Source organism: Scyliorhinus canicula, chromosome 1, assembly GCF_902713615.1.
Source record: "Scyliorhinus canicula chromosome 1, sScyCan1.1, whole genome shotgun sequence".
Taxonomy (NCBI): Eukaryota; Metazoa; Chordata; class Chondrichthyes; order Carcharhiniformes; family Scyliorhinidae; genus Scyliorhinus; species Scyliorhinus canicula.
The window spans coordinates 62,500,630-62,520,863 of NC_052146.1; the positions used below are offsets into that span (position 1 = coordinate 62,500,630).

Below are 20,234 nucleotides of genomic sequence, written 5' to 3' on the forward strand. Positions count from 1 at the left end.
GTTAATCCTTCTATAGCTACTCAGACTGACAGACCAGTCTGCTACAATCCACGTGATGGGTGTGATATTGAATCAACTCTGTGTCTGTATTCACTGAGTGTCTCCACTGGAAAGAGGAAGATCATGTGTGCTGTGTCCTTTATATATGGGTTGGTGTAATGCCCCCCTGTGGTAGTGTCACCTCTGTGTGTATCATGAATGCCCATTGGTCATGTTCTATCTTAGTGACCTATTGGTTGGGTGTCTGTGTGTCATGTCTCTGGTGCTCCCTCTAGTGTCTAGCTAGTCTATGTGTACTTACATTAACCCCTTGTGTGTCTACAGTGATGCATTTCACCACAGTCCCCAGCAATTCCAATTTAAAATTTTCAGCCTCTCATCCAGATCCCTTTGTGGTTATGCCTTTCCCCATCCGTAACCTCCAGAACTATCTCCTTTCACCCCACTATTGGTGGCCATGCACTCAGCTGTGCAGACCATTCTGGAATTCTGTCCTAACTTTTCTTTCTCCATCTCTTTCTTTAAGATTCTCCTTAAAGTCTACTTCTTTAAGAACACTTTGTTTGCTATCAATGTTTGCCTGATTACGCTGCGTGGTCTATATTACTGTAATACTATGAGAATGCAAGAGGTTTACCTTTTCCAAAAATGTGCAAAATACGCATTTAATGTAGCATTATGAAATTGGTTTTCTGTATTTTTCAGTAGATGAGCGTTGTAAATTTGAACTAGGCAGATTTACAGAATTAATTTGTGTAATTGGAGTTCAATTTCAGTACTAGTTCCAAATATTTGCTGATGCACTAATGCAAACAAAGTCCTCAAGCATTCCTGTGAATTCACAGTGGCTGCAGCGTTCCTCAGTGAGATCTTGTTTTGTCCTCTCCCGCAGGCAGAAAGTAGATGAGCACCAGAATGATGGAAATGAGCTGCAGACAACACCTGAATTCCGATGCCATGTTGCTAAAAGGCTGGGTGAATTGTTAGATAGGTAAGAAGAATGAATACTCTTGCAGTGAACTCTTGGTAGTGCATGTAACCAGTATATCTGTCAATCTGCTTTCCCAGGGTAGCCTGCTATTTGTTTCTCCAGAGGTCTACAGCACAGAAAAGGTTCTTTGGCCCATTGAATCTGCACCGGTCAAAGCAGCCACCTAACTATTCTAATCCCAATTTCTAGCACTTGGCCCAGAGCCTTATATGCCCCCCCCCCCCCCCCCCCCCAGGGGGGCTCCCTAGTCTCTTCCTGGAGGTAAGCATTCCTCTGCTTACACTAGAAGAACAGCCACCAAGAGGAATGGACCTTTCTTGTTTGGAAAATTTGTCGAAAACTAATCAAAATTGGAAAACTGCTTCTTTATGTTTTAGGTCTGTAAATGTAGAAATATCTGCCATTTCAGATGTGTCAGTAAATTAAGAGTATGATATTTCATTGCAGTGCCTGGTTTCTGTTGCTGGGAGGATGCTGTAGAAGTTGTAATACTTATATACTTATACAGATAGCAGCTTTAGATGACATTTGTCTCCACTTGAGTGCGCAGCGGATTTCTTAATTGGTGCTCTGCCCTGGACCACCAATGCCTCGATTGTAAAAATCCTCATCCTTCTATTCAAATCCCTCATGTTCTTTGCCCTCCCAATGCCTGTAACTTCCTCCAACCCTCCCGGAACTTGGTGTTTTTCCAATTCTAGCCTCTTGTGCATCCTCTTCTTCATATGCCCCACCATTGGTGACTGTATCTTCAGCTGTCTGGACCCTACCCTCTGAATTCCCTCCCTAAACTTCTATTCTCCACCTGTGCTCCCTTAATACACTCTTTGAAATATACCTCTTTATCACTTCTCCTAAGGGCTCCTTTTCTTGTAAAGATTGTGTCAAATTGTTTCTCATTATGACCCTGTGAAGCATCTTTGGGCATTTCGATACATCTTGGAACTATATAAAAGCAGTTGGTTCTACAGCTGAAAGAGACCAATAACCAAAATAGAGAACACATCATATTAACTTTGTATGTACAGGAGAATTTGTTTATTTGCATTTGGTTATGCAAAATATTTTTTGTGGCAATCGAGACTTGGTTTTGCAAAGCAAATCTAGGATGCGTTTGATTGTATTCAGAAGTAATATTTGCACTAGCGACTGGTGGAATTTAATATCCACTTCATTCTATTATTTACCTTTGGGCGGGACAGCAACATTTTTGGGGCCAAGAGAGACCATCACAACTTGTCCACTCGGGTTTTTTTTTCAAATTGAAAAATGTATGCATAGTCTCTACATCCTGGGAATTTGATTCATTTAAATATTGTGGACTAATTAGCAAAACAAAACCTCAGTGTGTGAGACTTTGTGCAAGAAGCGTATCCATTTTAGATCCTATTTCACTGTATAAAAGGATAATTATTCCCCCCCATCTTCAAAAGCACGGCAATCAAGATTACATTGCTGAGTAGTTCTTTCCCCCGATGATGAGCTGAAAATTGATGAAGAGAAGGAGTTACAAAAGCTGGCTGCACCTAAAAGTTCCTAAGTCACCAGAACTGGATTGGATGCATCTTGATGAAAGAAAGTAAGGGTGGAAATTGTGAAGATATTGGGCAGAATATTCCAATCCTCCTATGATACTGGAGTCAGCCATGGTCAGCCTGTTTAACCTCAGTGGTCAGAAATATTTTAGAAATGGATAAAATTTACACTCACTTAGACTCTATAGAATCCCTACAGTGCAGAAAGGGGTCATTCAGCTCATTGAGTGTGCACCGGCCCTCCGAAACAGCAACCTACCTAGGCTCACGCCTCCGCCCTCGCCCTATCCCCATGGTGTCCATATAAAACCACCGAACTTGCACATCTTGGACACTAAGGAGTTATTTTTAGCATGGCCAATCCACCTAACCTGCACATGTTTACACTGGGAGGAAACAGGAGCACCCGGAGGAAACCCACAAAGGCACGGGGAGAACGTGCAAACGCCACAGAGACAGTCACTCAAGACCGGAATCGAACCCGGGTTCCTGGTGCCCCGGGTCCCAGTGAGGCAGCAGTGCTAACCACTGTGCCACTGTGCTTCCCACTTGGGAAAGTGTGGATTAATTAAGGAAAACTAACACAAATTTGTTGGAGGCAATTGCTGTTTAATTAATTGGATTGAGTTTTTGTTGTGCGAAGAGGGTTGATTGGATAGTGTGGTTGATGTGATTTACACGACTTCTAAAAGACGTTTGATAAAGTGCCTCATTATAGACATGCCCGCAAAGCTGAAGTTCATGGACTAAAAGGAAGACGAGCAGCATGGATATGTAGTTGGCTGAGTGATAGGAAATATGAGAAGTGGTGAATGGCTCTTTTTTGGACGAGAAAAAGGTATAGGGGGCGATTCTCCAATATTGGGCCCAAGAGTTTGCACCCTCGTGAACACCGACGCGTTTCACGATGGCGCGAACCGGGCCCAGTCACGTACGATTCGCCAGCACGGCGCTGGAGCGGTTCACACTGCTCCAGCCTCCTGGCGCCATGCCAACCCGCGCATACACAGTTGGGCCGCGCCAACCGACGCATGCGCAGGGGACTTCTTTTGCGCGCCGGCCCCGACCAACGTGGGGTCGGTGTTCAGGGGTCCACCGCGCCAGGAAGTAGGCCCGGGGCGGTGGGGGGGGGGGGGAGAGGCTGGCCTGCCGATTGGTGGGCCCCGATCGTGGGCCAGACCCCATCGGAGGGCCCCCCACAGGACCCCCCCCCCCCCCCCCCCCCCCCCGACTGTTCCCTCAGAGTTCCCGCCAGCAGCGACCAGGGGTGAACGGCACCAGCGGGACTCTCGTATCGGAGTGGCCGCTTGGCCCATCTGGGCCGGAGAATCGGCGGCCCCGCCGATGCCAGCGCCGCGCCAAACATGCTGGTGCAAATGCCGCCAATTCTCTGCACCTCGGAGAATCGCGCACTGGTGTCGGGGCGCCGTGGCGCGGTTGCGGCGATTCTCCGGCCCGGTCAGGGGCTCGGAGAATCGCCCCCATAGAGTGGGGGGAACCCAGGGTGGAAACCAGGACCACTGCTTTTCTTGATCCATCTGAATGATCTTTATTTGGGTGTGCAGGGCACAATTTCAAAATATTCAGATGAACCAAAACTTAGAAACACTATGAACTGTGAGGAGGATGGTGAAAGACTTGAAGAGAATGTAGACAAGCTTCTGGAATGGGGAAACACATGGCACATGAAATTTAATGCAGAGAAGTGTGAAGTGGTACTTTTTTGTTAAGAGGAATGGGGATAGGCAACATAAAATAAAGGGTGCAATTCTAAAGGGGGTGCAGGAGCAGAGGGACTTGTGACCAAATCATGGAAAGTGGCAAGGCAGGTTGATAAAGTGGTTAAAAGGTATACGGGATCCTGGACTTTAAATACAGGCATAGAGTACAAAAGGAAAGAGGTTATGATGAACCGTTATAAAACACTGGTTCAGCCTATTGTGTTCATTTCTGGACGCCGCGTCTTTCAGAGGTGTGAAGGCTTTGCAGAGGGTCCAGAGAAGATTTATAAGATTGGTTTGAGGGGTGTTACTTGGAAAAACTAGTGAACTAGAGTTTTCTCTCCTAAGAGAAGAGAAAATGATGGGGAATTTCTTAGAAATGTTCAAAATCATGAAGGTTCTGGCCAAAGTAGACAGAAGGAAATGGTTCCAATTGGTGGAAAGATGAGGAACGGAGAAAACAGATTGTCAAAAGAATCACCGGAGACACAAGGCAAAGCTTCTTTTTCAGTCAACAGTTGGGACCTGGAATGCTTTGCTTGAGAGTATGATAGAGGCAGATTAAAGCACACTTTCATAAGATAATTGGATAAGCACCTGAAGGGGAAAATATCTCGGGGATAATTGGAAAGGTCAAGGGAGTAGGGCTCTTGTAGAGAACTGGCTTGGACAGAGCGGACCAAGTGGACTCCTCCTGCGCCATAATCATTCTATGATCCTTATATCTTCTCATTCAAGAATAAAAAAATCTACTCTCCACTCAAAGCCAATATAAAAGTCCAGTTTGCCATTTGGACCCTTAAAACATGTGGGACCTGGTGCATGTGCTGATTTTCCTCATGGAGTGTCCCTGTGTGACAAAAAAGATTTTGGCCTTGAAGTTAGTGTGGTTTAAATATAGATGGGCTAAGATGGAAACTGCCTTCCTTCACTTAAGTTTCAAAATGGAACTCAACAATGCTGTGAGAAAGGCAAGATGTATTTGTTTTAAGAAATCAAAATTCATCTGTGTCGAACCAAGGTGTTAAATGATAAACCGTTTACTGATCGCTGAAAATAAATGATTTAAACTGAAAACAAACGGACTACAGTGCGAGTAGCTCTTTCCTGGGGTTGACTATCCTTCTGTACAATGTTCCATCCAATGCACAGACACAGTTTCCTCAACTGGGAATGACAGCTATTGGCTGTAAAACTGTAAGAGAGCAAGTATTGTAACACATGCACATAACATCTGTAGGTTTCAGAGAAACCTTTAATATTTCAGCCATCATTGCTGCTTTTGATACTGGATTTATCAGAAGCAATTGCAAGCAGCATGGGTTCTAACTGTTACTTTTTGTGTCATTCTGTCAGTCATTGCAGTCATGATGGACATGAACGATCACTTGGTATGATAAAACTTGACTATTACTGAAAACAGAGACATGTTGCCAAAGGTTCACATCTTGCACTCACCAGGATGGATGTAAGAATACAAAATTTCAAACAATCACAACAACTTATCCCACATGGAAAAGGGTGCTAATTCATTGGCAAGTCAACTCTGATTGGCCAAGGTTTTGATATAGAGAAACCAACAGGAGCCATTGATTCCCCATGCTTCCAAGTAATACGAAAAAGGTGCAAGGCTTGAACATATTCCTTTTGTTTGCAGAGAATGGGTCCCTGTATCTCACTTCTAACAAGTGTAAATGAACCACATTACAAGTTTGACTGCTTGTTAGTGTAGGTATTACACGTACTCAGGATTTTTCAGCAAGTGCTGTCCAATCGTTGACTCGTATCTAATAGTAGATATTTTGCAAGCACGAGATGCTTGAGTGTAGGGTCTGTATTCTGCCTATTACAAACAGCCGAGGGAATACATTGTTTGATTCGATTAGCCAATCATTGGGACCTATGGCCTACGTACCTGGCATCACGCCAGCATTGAAATTAATACACTATGTTTCTAAATTGTGTGGTTGACAGAATGTCTTTTTGGACTGATGTCAGCATCCTATCTTTTGGAAAACACAATTTGCATCACCACTGCAAAGTAGCAGTGTGAAATAAATGTTTTGTGTTAAACAATCAACAAATCACAGTCAGCAAAAGATATAACCAAATTGCGAACAGTTTGTCATTTTTCCCTTTTTTTTTCTCCCTTTAACTAACACAACCCCCCCCCCCCCCCCCCCCCCCAACCCCCTTCCTTCCCGCTGGCAACAAACATCCTTGAATAGACAAATGCAGCCTACATCATGCATTAACTCCTTCTTCTGACCCTCTAAGAGCGAACTTAATTTACTCCATTGTAAGAACTCCGCCACATCCCCCAACCACACCAACATCTTAGATGGTGCCGCTGACCTCCACCCCAATAGAATTTGCCGCTGCGCAATCAGTGTGGTGAAGGCCACAACATTGGCCCCCCTTGCCTCTAGTAGCTCTGGCAGCTCCAAGACTCCAAAGGTTGCCACCAATGGACACAGCGCCATCCTCATCCCCACGATCTCCAACAGTGTCTTGAAGATCAAGATCCAGAACCCCCTAGTTTCGGGCAAGAGAGGGGCCCCTTGCGCAGCCCTCGCATTTGTCCTCTACCTCAAGGAAGAACCCACTCATACGAGCCTGAGTCATATGGGCCCTGTGGATCACCTTAAACTGTATCAATATCAGACCCAGTCATGGGCCATCTGAATTCCCAAATACCAAAACCTTGTTTTGGCCAGCTTGAATGGTAGGGCTGCCAAGTTAGCATTCCTGCCCTGGGCATTCACCTAATATTGCTTAACAACTGCCGCCCCTTAACAAAATCTGTCTGATCCACCTCTGGCATGTACCCCTCCAACTGCTTAGCCAGCACCTAAGCCAGCAGCTTCATATCAGTGTTTAACAGGGAGATGGGCCTATAAGTCCCGCATTCCACTAGGCCGTATCCTTTTTTGGGATCAAAAAGATTGATGGCCAGGGCAGCATGGTGGCCTAGTGGTTAGCACATCCGCCTCACGGCGCTGAGGTCCCAGGTTGGATCCCGGCTCTGGGTCACTGTTCGTGTGGAGTTTGCACATTCTCCCCGTGTCTGCGTGGGTTTCGCCCCCACAACCCAAAAATGTGCAGAGTAGGTGGATTGGCCACGCTAAATTGCCCCTTAATTGGAAAAAATAATTGGCTAATCTAAATTTATTAAAAAAGCCAGCGTCGGCAGCAACTCCCCCCGTGCCAACGAATCATTATACATCCCTAGGAGATGGGGCACCAATACTGCCAAAAATTGTTTATAAAATTCTACTAGAAAGCCAACCGGCCCCAGTGCCTTCCACGACTGCATCAACCCAATGCATTCCATTATCTTCTGCAGTCCCAGTGGCGCTTCCAATCCCTGTCCCTTCCTCCTCCCCTCTCTATCTCTCGGAATACTGACCCATCTAAAAAGTGCCCCATATTCACGTCCTCCCTTCGGGGCTTTGACCTATACGGCCCCCAATAGAAGGCCTCGAATGATTTGTTAATTTTCTCCGGCATCGTTATCAATCCTCCTCCCCCATCCAACACCTGCGCTACGTCCCGCGCGGCTGCCTGTCACCTCAATTGAAGGGCTAGCAGGCGGCTGGCCTTCTCCCCAACTCATAGAGCACCCCCTTGAGCAACAAATCTGGCCCACCACCTTCCCGGTTGTCATTAGATCAGCCTCCCTTTATAGCTTCTTCCTTTCTGCTAAGAACTCCCTGACGGGGCCACCGAGTATCGTCGTTCCACTTCCGCAAGGGCATCCACCAACCTCTGTCTCTCTGCCCTCTCAACCTTATCGCTCAACCTGTCCATCCTGGGATCTAACATGCAATTGAAGTCATCCCCCATGAGCAATCTATGTGAATCCAGATCTGGGATGGACACCAAAGTCTTCCTAACAAATTCCGAGTTGTCCCATTTGGGCATATATAGGTTCACTAAAACAACTTGACCTTCGCCAAGACCCCGCAACCATCACTTCCTCCCTCCCGTGTCCCACACTTCACTGGCCACCACAAATACCACCCTTTCACAAAAATAAAATCGAGATCCCTCTCATTGGAATTGAACCCTGAGTGGAACCTCTGCCCCACCTAAACTTTGTCTGATCCTTCGCCCACAGGTAACCTCCTGCAGGAAACCCACACCTGCCTTTAAACTTTTCAAGTGTGTGAACACCCTAGAATGTTTAACCGGGACTTATGCACATTCCACAACACTATCCTCACCAGGGGTTTCTGAACCCCTATCTCCATTAAGGTCAGCCATCCCAACCTGACACAAAATTGTCCTTATCTCCAGGCCTCCCTCTTGTCCGGGCCCACCCAAAATGACTGTCTCCTCCATTCCTGTCTGCACCCAGCCACAAAGTCACCTGTGTCACCAGCACATTCTCCTCTCCCACACCCGGCCACCCCCCACTCCACTCCTTCCTCTTCAGGGTGCCAGGATGGCAGTGAAAGGGTGCCCAGATGCCAGGGTGGCATTGCCATGGGGGGGCATGCCCAAGAAAGGAGGATGGAAGGGGATATGAAGGGTGGGTGGGTGCAGGACAGGTAAGTAAGGGCCTCTGGGAAGTTGGGGAGTGGTGATAGGTTTGGGGTCCTGGAAGCTGGGAGGGGGCCTGTAGGGAGGCCTCCAGAGACCTCATAGCGGGGTGTCTTCACTTTGGGGTGGGAGGCTAATCTTCATGTGTGTGGAAGGTGACATTTCCCATGGGTGAGAGTGCTTGGTTATCAGGGCACTCTTTCCAAATGGCAGTCCCACCTCTGAGTTCAGCTCCCCAGTGCTGAAAATAATTCTAAGTGTGGACCAAACCAGCGAGAAGCACCCCAGGGCCCAAAAAAGTGACTAAGTATCGTTTGATGGCCGTGGGAAACTCCCTGCAAAACAACCACAAATGAACTTTGAAATGTTTCTATTAAATTCCACCCTATGTGTATAGAGGTGCAATTCAATTATATTCAGTGATTTTAATAGCAGCTTCTTTTTACTTTTCAGTATCATAACTGTTGACAATTCTGAGCCCTTTCCACAGCATCAAGGCGAGGATGATGGTGAAGGTAATTTGATTAACTCCTGGTCACACTAAGAAATTGAGGTAGAAGATCAGCCATTATCGTATTGAACAGGAGCAGGCTGTTGGGGATGAATGGCCTCTGCTCACGGTAGCCTTGTGGATAGCACAATTGCTTCACAGCTCCAGGGTCCCATGTTTGATTCCGGCTTGGGTCACTGTCTGTGTGGAGTCTGCACATCCTCCCCGTGTGTGTACGTGGGTTTCCTCCGGGTGCTCCGGTTTCCTCCCACAGTCCAAAGATGTGCAGGTTAGGTGGATTGGCCATGATAAATTGCCCTTAGTGTCCAAAATTGCTCTTCGTGTTGGGTGGGGTTACTGGGTTATGGGGATAAGGTGGAGGTGTTGGCCTTGGGTAGGGTGCTCTTTCCAAGAGCCGGTGCAGACTCGATGGGCCGAATGGCCTCCTTCTGCACTGTAAATTCTATGCTATACGAGTTGCTGCCATGCAGCCTCAACATAACCTTTATTTTAGATGACAAAATTAATTTCTAGTATCCCATTGTATGATCATTGTTTTTTCTTAAATGTGAATGTTATATTCTTGAGTCTTTGAGGTTGGGAAATAAAACATATTTCCTTTCAAATACTGTTATCCAGGGAGGATACAGTGAGCAGTCCATTCCTGAGGACAAATATTGCACAGTGTGACGTGGTTCCAATTCCCATACTATCCATCCCATGGCCACTCGCGAATTAGGCTTCACAATTCATACTGACTGAATTATATCTGTCAGAACTTCATTTGTGTAAGAATCTTAGAGCCAACTGAAAAAGACTTTCATCTCAATGATGCTGTTGTTTTTTGAAAAAAGATTTGTTGTGCCTCAATTTAAGAATTTTTTTGCAGGCTTTCGTTTATTTTCTACATCTGTACCAGAAGATCATGGAAACATAGAATCCTCGTCTCCAGTTAAATGGAAACCTCCACCCAGTTCAAGGTAATGTCCAATTTCTCATAGATTTGCTTCTAGGCCATATTGGGAGTTTGGCAAAGGAGTGCGTTAAAGAGGATATGACAGACCAAACGTTTATCACTGTGGCCCCATTTTGATGCTTGGAAATTAGTGCAACCCCAGAGTGAGAGCAGGGTGGGAGTTTTGAGTGGTTTTGTCCAAAACTGTTTTGAAGATCCAATGGAGTCAGAGCTACAACTTGTGTGTGCATGTGTCCTGGAGCCTTGGCATTGATCCCAGGACAAAGACACCCAGATCCCTCTGCCCAGTCGCAATTATGAATCTGCTTTCCATTTAAATAATAATTTGCCTGACTCTTATTTTAGCCAAAATGGATAACCTCACACTTATCCACATTAAACTCAATCTGCCAAATTTTGGCCCATTCTCCTAGCCTACCTATATCAATCTGTGAAATCTCTATCTCCTCATTCCACCTATTTTAGTACCATCCACAAATTTTGCTATGTTACACTATGTCCCTGCTTGCAGATCATTTATATAGATTTGAACAGTTGAGGTCCGAGGGCTGAATCCTGCGGCATCTCGCTAGTTACAGTTCGCCAGCTAGAGAAGGAGCCGTTTAACCCGACCCTCCGCTTTTCATCAGTCAGCCAATCTTTTTTTTCTAAATGTTTTTTATTGGGGTTTTGAACAAAGTATATTTGCTTTGGGTGGTGCTTCTGACCGCCAGCCGAACAGGATTCTACGGTGGGTGATCGGGGAGGCAAAGGCAATGCCGTCTGCCCTCCTCCCCAGGAATAGATCTGCCTGGTTTGAAACCCCGAAGACCGCCACTTTTGGACATGGCTCCACCCTAACCCCCACCACTTTGGACATTGCCTCGAAGAAGGCTGTCCAGTATTCCACGAGGCTGGGGCAAGACCAGAACATGTGGGCGTGGTTGGCCGGGCCTCCTTGGCACCGCTCACATCTATCCTCCGCCTCCGGGAAGAACCTACTCATACAGGTTCTTGATAAGTGGGCTCTATGTACCACTTTTAGTTGCGTCAGGCTGAGCCATGCGCACGTGGAAGTGGCGTTGACCATATGCAGTGCTTTGCTCCGGAGTCTCCACCCTATTTCGATCCCCAGGTCCTCCTCCTATTTCATTCCTGTTGCGTCCAGTACGGTTTCGACCCCTTCTACCAGTCAGTCATATATGTCGCTACAGTTTCCTTTCTCTAGTATGCTTGCGTCCAGTAACTCTTCCTGTAATGTCTGTCATGGCGGTTGTGGGTATGTCCTTGTCTACTTTCGTCGGAAGTTTTTGAGTTGCAGGTACCTTAACTTGTTCCCCCTGGCTAGCTGGAATTTCTCTGTCAGTTCATCCATTGGTGCGATCCTGCCGTCCATGTATAGGTCCCTGACTGTCAGTGTCCCGCCGTCCTGTCCCCATCTTTTGAAGGTGGTGTCAGTCAGCGCTGGTGTGAACCTATGGTTGTTGCAGATGGGAGCTTTGTCCGACATTTTGGTCAGGCCAAATTGCTGCCGTAGTTGGTTCCAGGACTGGAGGGTTGCTATCACCACTGGGCTGGAGTGTTTTTTGGGTGGGGATGGGAGTGCCGCCGTGGCGAGGGCCCGAAGGGAGGTCCCCCTGCAAGAGGCCTCCTTCGCGCGCACCCACTCGGCTTCTGGCTCCTTGATCCATCCCCTTATTCGCCCAGTGATAGAATTGTAGGTTTGGGAGGGCTAGCCCCCCTGGATTTTGTTTTTTGTAAGACCTTCTTTGGGATCCGAGCATTCATCCCCCTCATACAAATTCCGTGATTAGTTTGTCCAGTGCTTTGAAAAAGACCTTGGGGATGTAGATCGGAATGGATCTGAGTAGGAAGAGGTACCTGGGCAGCACGTTCATTTTGATCATCTGGACTCTCCCGCGAGGGAGAATGGGAGTGTGTTCCATCTTTGCAGGTCCTTTTTTACTTCCTCTGTCAGACTGGTGAGGTTCCATTTGTGAATCCCTTTCCACTCATGGGCTATTTGGATCCCCAAGTAGCCGAATTTGTGTGGGGCTTGTTTAAACGGCAGTCTCGTTAGTGCTGCCCCACCTACTTGTGGGTGTACCGGGAAGATCTCGCTTTTGCTCAAGATGAGTTTGTAGCCCGAGAAGGCGCCAAACTCTTTCAGGAATGTGATGATTCCGCCCATGCTGCTTTGTGGGTCCGAAATGTAGAGGAGCAGGTCATCTGCATAGAGTGAGACTCTGTGCTCTCTGCCGCCCCTTTGGATCCCCCTCCAGCCTTTTGCTGCTCTGAGCGCAATTGCTAGTGGCTCGATCACCAGAGCGATCAGCAGTGGGCATCCTTGTCTGCCCCTGTGCAGCTGGACGTATTGGGAGTTGGTGTTGTTTGTCCGTACGCTCTCCATGGGAACGTTGTATGGGAGTTTTACCCAGGAGGTGAACCCTGTTCCAAGTCTGAACCGCACCAGTACCTGTATGAGGTTTTTCCATTTGACTTTGTTGAAGGCCTTTTCTGCGTCTCGGGAGATGATCACCTTTAGTCTTCTCTCCCCGGATGGGGTCATTTTCACGTTCAGCAGGCGCCTAATGTTTGAAGTAAGCTGTCTACCTTTGACAAAGCCCATCTGGTCCTCTGCTACCACCTCTGGCACACAGTCTTCTAGCCTTTTGGCTAGAATCTTGGCCAGTATTTTGGCATCTGCGTTCAGCAGTGAGATGGGTCTGTATGACCCACATTCCTTTGGGTCTTTATCTTTCTTGGGTATCAGCGAGATTGAGGCCTGTGCTAGCGTGGGTGGCAGTGTGCCCTTAGCCAGCGAGTCAGGTGCGGGCCAGTGCTGTCACAAATGTTTTGTAGAAGTCTGCCGGAAACCCGTCTGGTCCCGGCACCTTCCCTGCCTGCATGGAGCTAGTGCTGTCCATGATCTCTCGCAGTGCTAGTGGTGCTTCCAAGCCCCGTTTCCTGCACTCGCCCACGACTGGAATGTCCAGTCCATCAAGGAACCATTTCATCCCGGACTCCCCCCTTGGGGGCTCTGAGGTGTACAGCCCTTGGTCAAAGGCCCTGAAGGCTCTGTTGATCTTTTCTGGTTCTGTTTCTAATGTGCCCCGAGTATCCCTGATTTGTGCAATTTCTCTGGTGACTGCTCGCTTTCTCAGCTGGTGTGCCAGCAGGCGGCTGGCTTTGTCTCCGTGTTTGTATCGGGTCCCACGTGCCTGGTGGAGTTGATGCACTGCTTTCCTGGTGGAGAGCAGATCAAAGTTCCTTTGTAACTCTTTCCTCACCCCCAGGAGCTCTACAGTTGGGGCCTCGGAGTATTTACAGTCTACCTCCAGTATGGAGTCAACCAGCTGCTGCCTAGCCGCCCTTGCCTCTCTATCTCTTCGCCCTTTCAAAGCAATGATTTCCCCTCTTAACACGGCCTTTAGCGTTTCCCAGAACGTGGAGGGTGAGACCTCCCCATTCTGGTTGTTCTCTGCTATGGCCCACGATATCTTTTCGTTGAAGGCCTTGTCAGCTAGTAGGACAATGTCCAACCTCATGTGGGGAGTTGGGCCCTGCCCGTCTCCAGCCTCACGTCCATGTAGTGTGGAGCGTGGTCTGATATCACAATTGCGGAGTATCCCACTTTGTCTATCCCCGGAAGCACCGTTGTCCCCACCACAAAGAAGTCAGTTCTGGTGTATACGTTGTGTACTGGGGAGAAGAAGGAGAACTCCTTCTCCCCTGGGTGGGTGAACCTCCAGGTGTCCACCGCTCCCATCTGTTCTATAAAGTGACCGAGTTCCCTTGCCAAGCTTGAGGTTTTCCCCATTTTGGGGTTTGATCTGTCAGTTGTTGGATCCTGTACACAGTTGAAGCCCCCCCCCCCCCATGATTAGTCGGTGCGTCGCTATGTCAGGAATTTCTGCGATGGTCTTTTTGATGAAGCTTGTGTCGTCCCAGTTGGGTGCGTACACATTAACTAGCACTACCGGTGGCCCATCCAGGGCCCGGCTGAGTCAGCCAGTCCTCAATCCAATCTAGTATTTGACCCCCAACCTCCTGAGATCTCATCTTCTGGACCAATCTTTTATGCGGCACCTTGTCAAACATCGTTTGAAAGTCGGGAAGTAGGGAAGAATGTTTTCCTCCAAAAAGGAATAGGTTTGTGAAATATGCTATTTGGAAAGTAGACATTGTTAGAGGATTTTACTACATAAAAAACCCTCCGTAACAGCACTGTGGGTGCTCCTGCACCACATGGACTGCAATAGTAATACAGCCTGGTATGGCAACTGCTCGGCCCAGGACCGCAAGGAACTTCAGAGAGTCGTGAATACCGCCCAGTCCATCACACAAACCTGCCTCCCATCCATGGACTCCATCTACACCTCCCGCTGCCGGGGGAAAGCGGGCAGCATAATCAAGGATCCCTCCCACCCGGCTTGCTCACTTTTCCAACTTCTTCCATCGGGCAGGAGATACAGAAGTCTGAGAACACGCACGAACAGACTCAGAAACAGCTTCTTCCCCACTGTCACCAGACTCCTAAATGACTCTCTTATTGACTGACCTCATTAACACTACACCCTGTATGCTTCAACTGATGCCAATGTTTATGTAGTTACATTGTATATCTTGATTTGCCCTATTATGTATTCTCATGTATTTTGTTTAATTCCCTTTTCTTCCATGTACTGAATGATCTGTTGAGCTGCTTGCAGAAAAATACTTTTCACTGTACCTCGGTACACGTGACAATAAACAAATCCAATCCAATCCAATCCAGCAGGTGCTGAATTAATGCAAGTTGGGTTGGATTCACTAAGACACTTGGGAGACATGTTCCTATTTTCATTTTATGTAAGTGTTTTCTAATCTTATTTAGCTACAAATAACACGAGCCTACTTTACCGTCGACGTGTTTTTGAATTCAGAAATATGGGGTTTGTTGACGTAAAAGGACTTTTTGTGAACCTAGTAGTTTAGGGGCCTCACGGTAGCATGGTGGTTAGCATCAATGCTTCACAGCTCCAGGGTCCCAGGTTCGATTCCCGGCTGGGTCACTGTCTGTGTGGAGTCTGCACGTCCTCCCCGTGTGTGCGTGGGTTTCCTCCGGGTGCTCCGGTTTCCTCCCACAGTCCAAAGATATGCGGGTTAGGTGGATTGGCCATGCTAAATTGCCCGTAGTGTAAGGTTAATGGGGGGATTGTTGGGATACGGGTTACGTGGGTTTAAGTGGAGTGATCATTGCTCGGCACAACATCGAGGGCCGAAGGGCCTGTTCTGTGCTGTACTGTTCTATGTTCTATGTTCTAGTAGCAATTTTCCATCTTTAAATATCTTTGTGTACCACGTCGATTTAAGGAAATGGTGTCCCTGGGAAGCCTAAAGCAAACAAAGAAGTCACAGCTAAACCTTGTCTATTTCTGTTTGTTCATGATGGATTGTTGGGCAATCTTTTGGTGTCACTGTTTAAATGCAAGCTGCCTGACTTTTTGATGACTGTTGCGTAGCAATACTGGCTGCCACCCATATGCTGCATAGTGCTTGCACTTGCTGCTTTAAAGCTTCTTCAGTGTGGAAGATCAAAATGACTGGGGATCAAAGATGAATTTGCATTGAGGCCGGGGGAGGGAAATCAGAAGGAAATTGAAATACAACCCTCAAAAAATCTAATCTTTCAACTTCAAAGTGAATGGAGATGATGAAGTTTCCGCTGGTACTACTGAGAACTGTAATTGTCATTTAACAATACTTAATAGTGAAAAAGAAAGATGGTCTTGCATTTATACACCTTTCCTAGGACAACAAGATGCCTAAAAGTATTTTACAGCCAATCAAGTACTTTTGAAGCCTCATCACTGTTGCAGAATGGGAAATGCGGCAATCAACATTTTAGGCAACAATCTCCCGACAGACAGCAATGAGATTGATGACCTGATTTCTTTGTTCTATCGTGACGAGCTCAGCATTTATTGCCTAGTCCTAAGTTTGCTTGAGAAAGTGGTCGTGGGCTGTCTTTTTGACTGCAATTGTGTGGCCTCCAGGGCTGTTTCAGAGATTAGTTAATACTCGCCCCAATGCTGTGGGTCTGGAGTCACATATAGGACAGGCCAGTTTAGAAAATATTTGATCAGGGAATGTGGGCTTCGCTGGCAAGCAGAGAGTATTCCATCACATTTATGACCCATCCCTAATTTTCCTTGAAGGTGGTGTAGAGCTGTGGCCTTGAACAGCTGCAGTGTAGGTATGTCCACAGTGCCCTTAGGGAAGAGTTTCAGGGTTTTTACGCAACAACAGTAAAAGAAAAGTGGTGTTTCCGAGTCAGCATGATGATGCGCGATGTAGGGAAACTTATCCAGTTTTTATCCCGTTTACCTGCCGCCCTTGTTCTTCTTGATGCTCTATGTCACAGCTTTGGGAGATGGTGTCAAAGGAGGCTTTTGGTACATTGTTGCAATGCAATTTGTGAGTGGTCCACACTGCTGCCTTCCACTGGTGCCCATGTGGGGAGGGAGTGAATGTTTAAGGTTGTTGATGGGATGCAAATCAAGCAGACTGCTTTGTCTAGGACAGTGTATTTCAAACGTTTTTTCCGGGGACCCATTTTTACCAACCGGCCAACCTTCAGGACCCTTGCCGGCCGACTGTCACAACCCATCATTTTTGCTTACCTTTAATGCGACAGGTGAGCCTGTTTGGTCCTCACAATCTCACTTGCTTTGTCATTCAATGTTACAATTTCTGGATGAGTTCATCAGAAGTCCTAGAGCTCACACCACCACTGCTTTGTCCTGTTGTAGTCTCTCCTGAACAGCTCATACCACACAGTTTTGTCCTGCTGTGGTTTCTCCTGAGCCACTCTCTCCAGCAGGTTTAGTTGTGAGATCCTGGCCTGTTTGTGTCTCTGGCCCTCTCTTTCTTATTACAAAACAATCCATTTTAAATTTTAAAGTTCTGTTGCTTGTTTGCTGCTGACAAAATGGAGGGATAGCAATCGCACCGAGAGCACGTGATGTCAGAGTTCAGGGTGCGTGACTTGTTCTCCGCCATAGTTTCAGGCAGGAAGATTGCATTGAATTTTTAAAAATATCTTCTCCTGGGTCAGCACGCTGACGTCAGGAGGAAGTGGAGTCTCTCTCTGGGCTCTTGGAATGTGTGCTGATTAAAAAAAAAAATTAGAGAACCCAATTCATTTTTTTCCAATTAAGGGGCAATTTAGCATGTTCAATCCACCTACCTTGCACATACTTGGGTTGTGAACATGGCCCCAACTGGGACGATGCGGAGCTTGTGAAGAGGGTGCTGGATGCCATCGCGGTCTGGATACCCATGAGCTGATTCATAGGGGGGGGGGGATTGAAACATGATGTTGGAACCGAAGGTAGACAGGTCCCAGCTGCGCTTGCTGGCCCAGTCGGGGAGGGGGTGGTGCGGCAAACGTATCGGCAGGGCTCATGATGGAGATGGGAGGCTTAGGCCTGTGGATGTGATACAGGGGGGTAGGCTGGAGGAGGTAGATGTTCTGAGGAAGGATGTATTAGCAATTTTGAAAAACCTGTGGGTCAACAAGTCGCCTGGGCCAGATGGGATATATCCAAGGATTCTTTGGGAGGCAAGGGATGAGTTTGCAGAGCCTTTGGCTTTGATCTTTGGGTCCTCACTGTCCACGGGGAAAGTGCCAGAGGACTGGAGAGTGGCAAATATTCTTCCTCTGTTCAAGAAAGGGAATAGGAATGACCCTGGTAATTATAGGCCAGTTAGTCTTACTTCAGTGGCCGGTAAGTTAATGGAAAAGGTCCTGAAGGATAGGATTTATGACCATTTGCAAAAATGCAGGTTAATCCGGGATAGTCAACACGGATTCGTGAAGGGTAAGTCTTGCCTCACAAATTTGATTGAATTCTTTGAGGAGGTAACTAAGTGTGTAGATGAAGGTAGAGCAGTTGATGTCGTATACATGGATTTTAGTAAGGCGTTTGATAAGGTTCCCCATGGTTGGCTCATGAAGAAAGTAAGGAGGTGTGGGATAGAGGGAAATTTGGCCAATTGGATAAGTAACTGGCTATCACATAGAAGACAGTGGTGGTGGATGGAAAATTTTCAGACTGGAGACCAGTTACCAGCGGTGTACCACAGGGATCAGTGCTGGGTCCTCTGCTATTTGTGATTTTTATCAATGAGTTGGAGGAGGGGGCTAAAGGGTGGGTCAGTAAATTTGCTGATGACACCAAGATTGGTGGAGTAGTGGATGAGGTGGAGGGCTGTTGTAGGCTGCAAAGAGATATTGATAGGATGCAGAGCTGGGCCGAAAAATGGCAGATGGAGTTTAACCCTGATAAGTGCGAGGTGATTCATTTTGGTAGAAAAAATTTGAATGCGGATTACAGGATCAATGGCAGGGTTCTGAGGAATGTGGAGGAACAGAGAGATCTTGAGGTTCATGTCCACAGATCTCTGAAGGTTGCCACTCAAGTGGATAGAGCCGTGAAGACGGCTTATAGTGTGTTAGCGTTTATTAACAGGGGGCTTGAGTTTCAGAGCCGCTGGGTTATGCTGCAACTATACATGACCCTGGTGAGACCACATTTGGAGTATTGTGTGCCGTCTGGTCACCTCATTATAGGAAGGATGTGGGAGCATTGGAAAGGGTGCAAAGGAGACTTACCAGGATGTTGCCTGGTTTGCAGGATAGGTCTTATGAGGAAAGGTTGAGGGAGCTAGGGCTTTTCTCTTTGGAGCGGAGGAGGATGAGAGGCGACTTAATTGAGGTTTATAAGATGATAGGGGGATAGATAGAGTGGACGTTCAGAGACTATTTCCTCGGGTGGATGTAGCTGTTACAAGGGGGCATAACTATAAGATTCAGGGTGGGAGATATAGGAGGGATATCCGAGGTAGGTTCTTTGCTCAGAGAGTGGTTAGGGTGTGGAATGGACTGCCTGCTGTGATAGTGGACTTGGACACTTTAGGAACTTTCAAGCGGTTATTGTTTAGGCACATGGAGCACACCAGAATGACAGGGAGTGGGGTAGCTTGATCTTGGTTTCAGACAATGCTCGGCACAACATCAAGGGCCGAAGGGCCTGATCTGTGCTGTACTGTTCTATGTTCTATGTAAATGAAAAAAACTGCCGTAGCAATAAATTGTTGAGTTAAAAAAGAGTAAGTGATAAAAATGAGCAGAATGTTGGAGGGTGGGTGTGTGCGTCTGTGTTGGTGTGCAGCGGTGAGAGTGAATGAGAAAACTGAGACTGGGTGTAAGGCGGACTCGCACTCACCCCACACACCCATTCGCTCAGCCAGTCCTTCACTCTCACACACCCAACAGTCAGTCACTCCCACACCCCCACCCGGTCAGTCACTCCCACACCCCCACCCGGTCAGTCACTCCCACACCCCCACCCGGTCAGTTACACCCCCACCCTGTCAGTCCCTCCCACACCCCCACCCGGTCACTCACTCCCACACCCAGTCACTCACTCCCACACCCCCACCCCACCCGTCAGTCACTCCCACACCCCCACCCGGTCAGTCACTCCCACACCCCCACCCGTCAGTCACTCCCACACCCCCACCCCGGTCAGTCACTCCCCACACCCCCACCCGGTCAGTCACTCCCACACCCCCACCCATCAGTCACCCCACACCCCACCCCCACCCGGTCAGTCACTCCCACACCCCCACCCGGTCAGTCACTCCCACACCCCCACCCGGTCAGTCACTCCCCCACCCCCACCCATCAGTCACTCCCACACCCCCACCCGGTCAGTCACTCCCACACCCCCACCCGGTCAGTCACTCCCACACCCCACCTGGTCAGTCACTCCCACACCCCCCACCCGGTCAGTCACTCCCCCACCCGGTCAGTCACTCCACACCCCACCGGTCAGTCACTCCCCACCCCGGTCAGTCACTCCCACACACCCACCCGGTCAGTCACTCCCACCCCACCCGCACCCATTCACTCTTACACCCCCACCTGAACCCGGTCAGTCACTCCCAC

General features: G+C 47.8%; 1 protein-coding gene across 1 annotated transcript in view; it reads left to right on the top strand.

Annotated features, from left to right (window-relative positions):
• c1h12orf43 (chromosome 1 C12orf43 homolog) overlaps window positions 1-20,234 on the top strand; it is a 48,380-nt gene that overhangs the window by 22,552 nt on the left and 5,594 nt on the right. Inside the window, exons 3-5 of the mRNA XM_038791540.1 lie at window positions 893-991; window positions 9,246-9,307; window positions 10,172-10,262. Coding sequence (XP_038647468.1) covers window positions 893-991; window positions 9,246-9,307; window positions 10,172-10,262 — 252 coding nt within the window. The remainder of the gene's footprint in view (window positions 1-892; window positions 992-9,245; window positions 9,308-10,171; window positions 10,263-20,234) is intronic.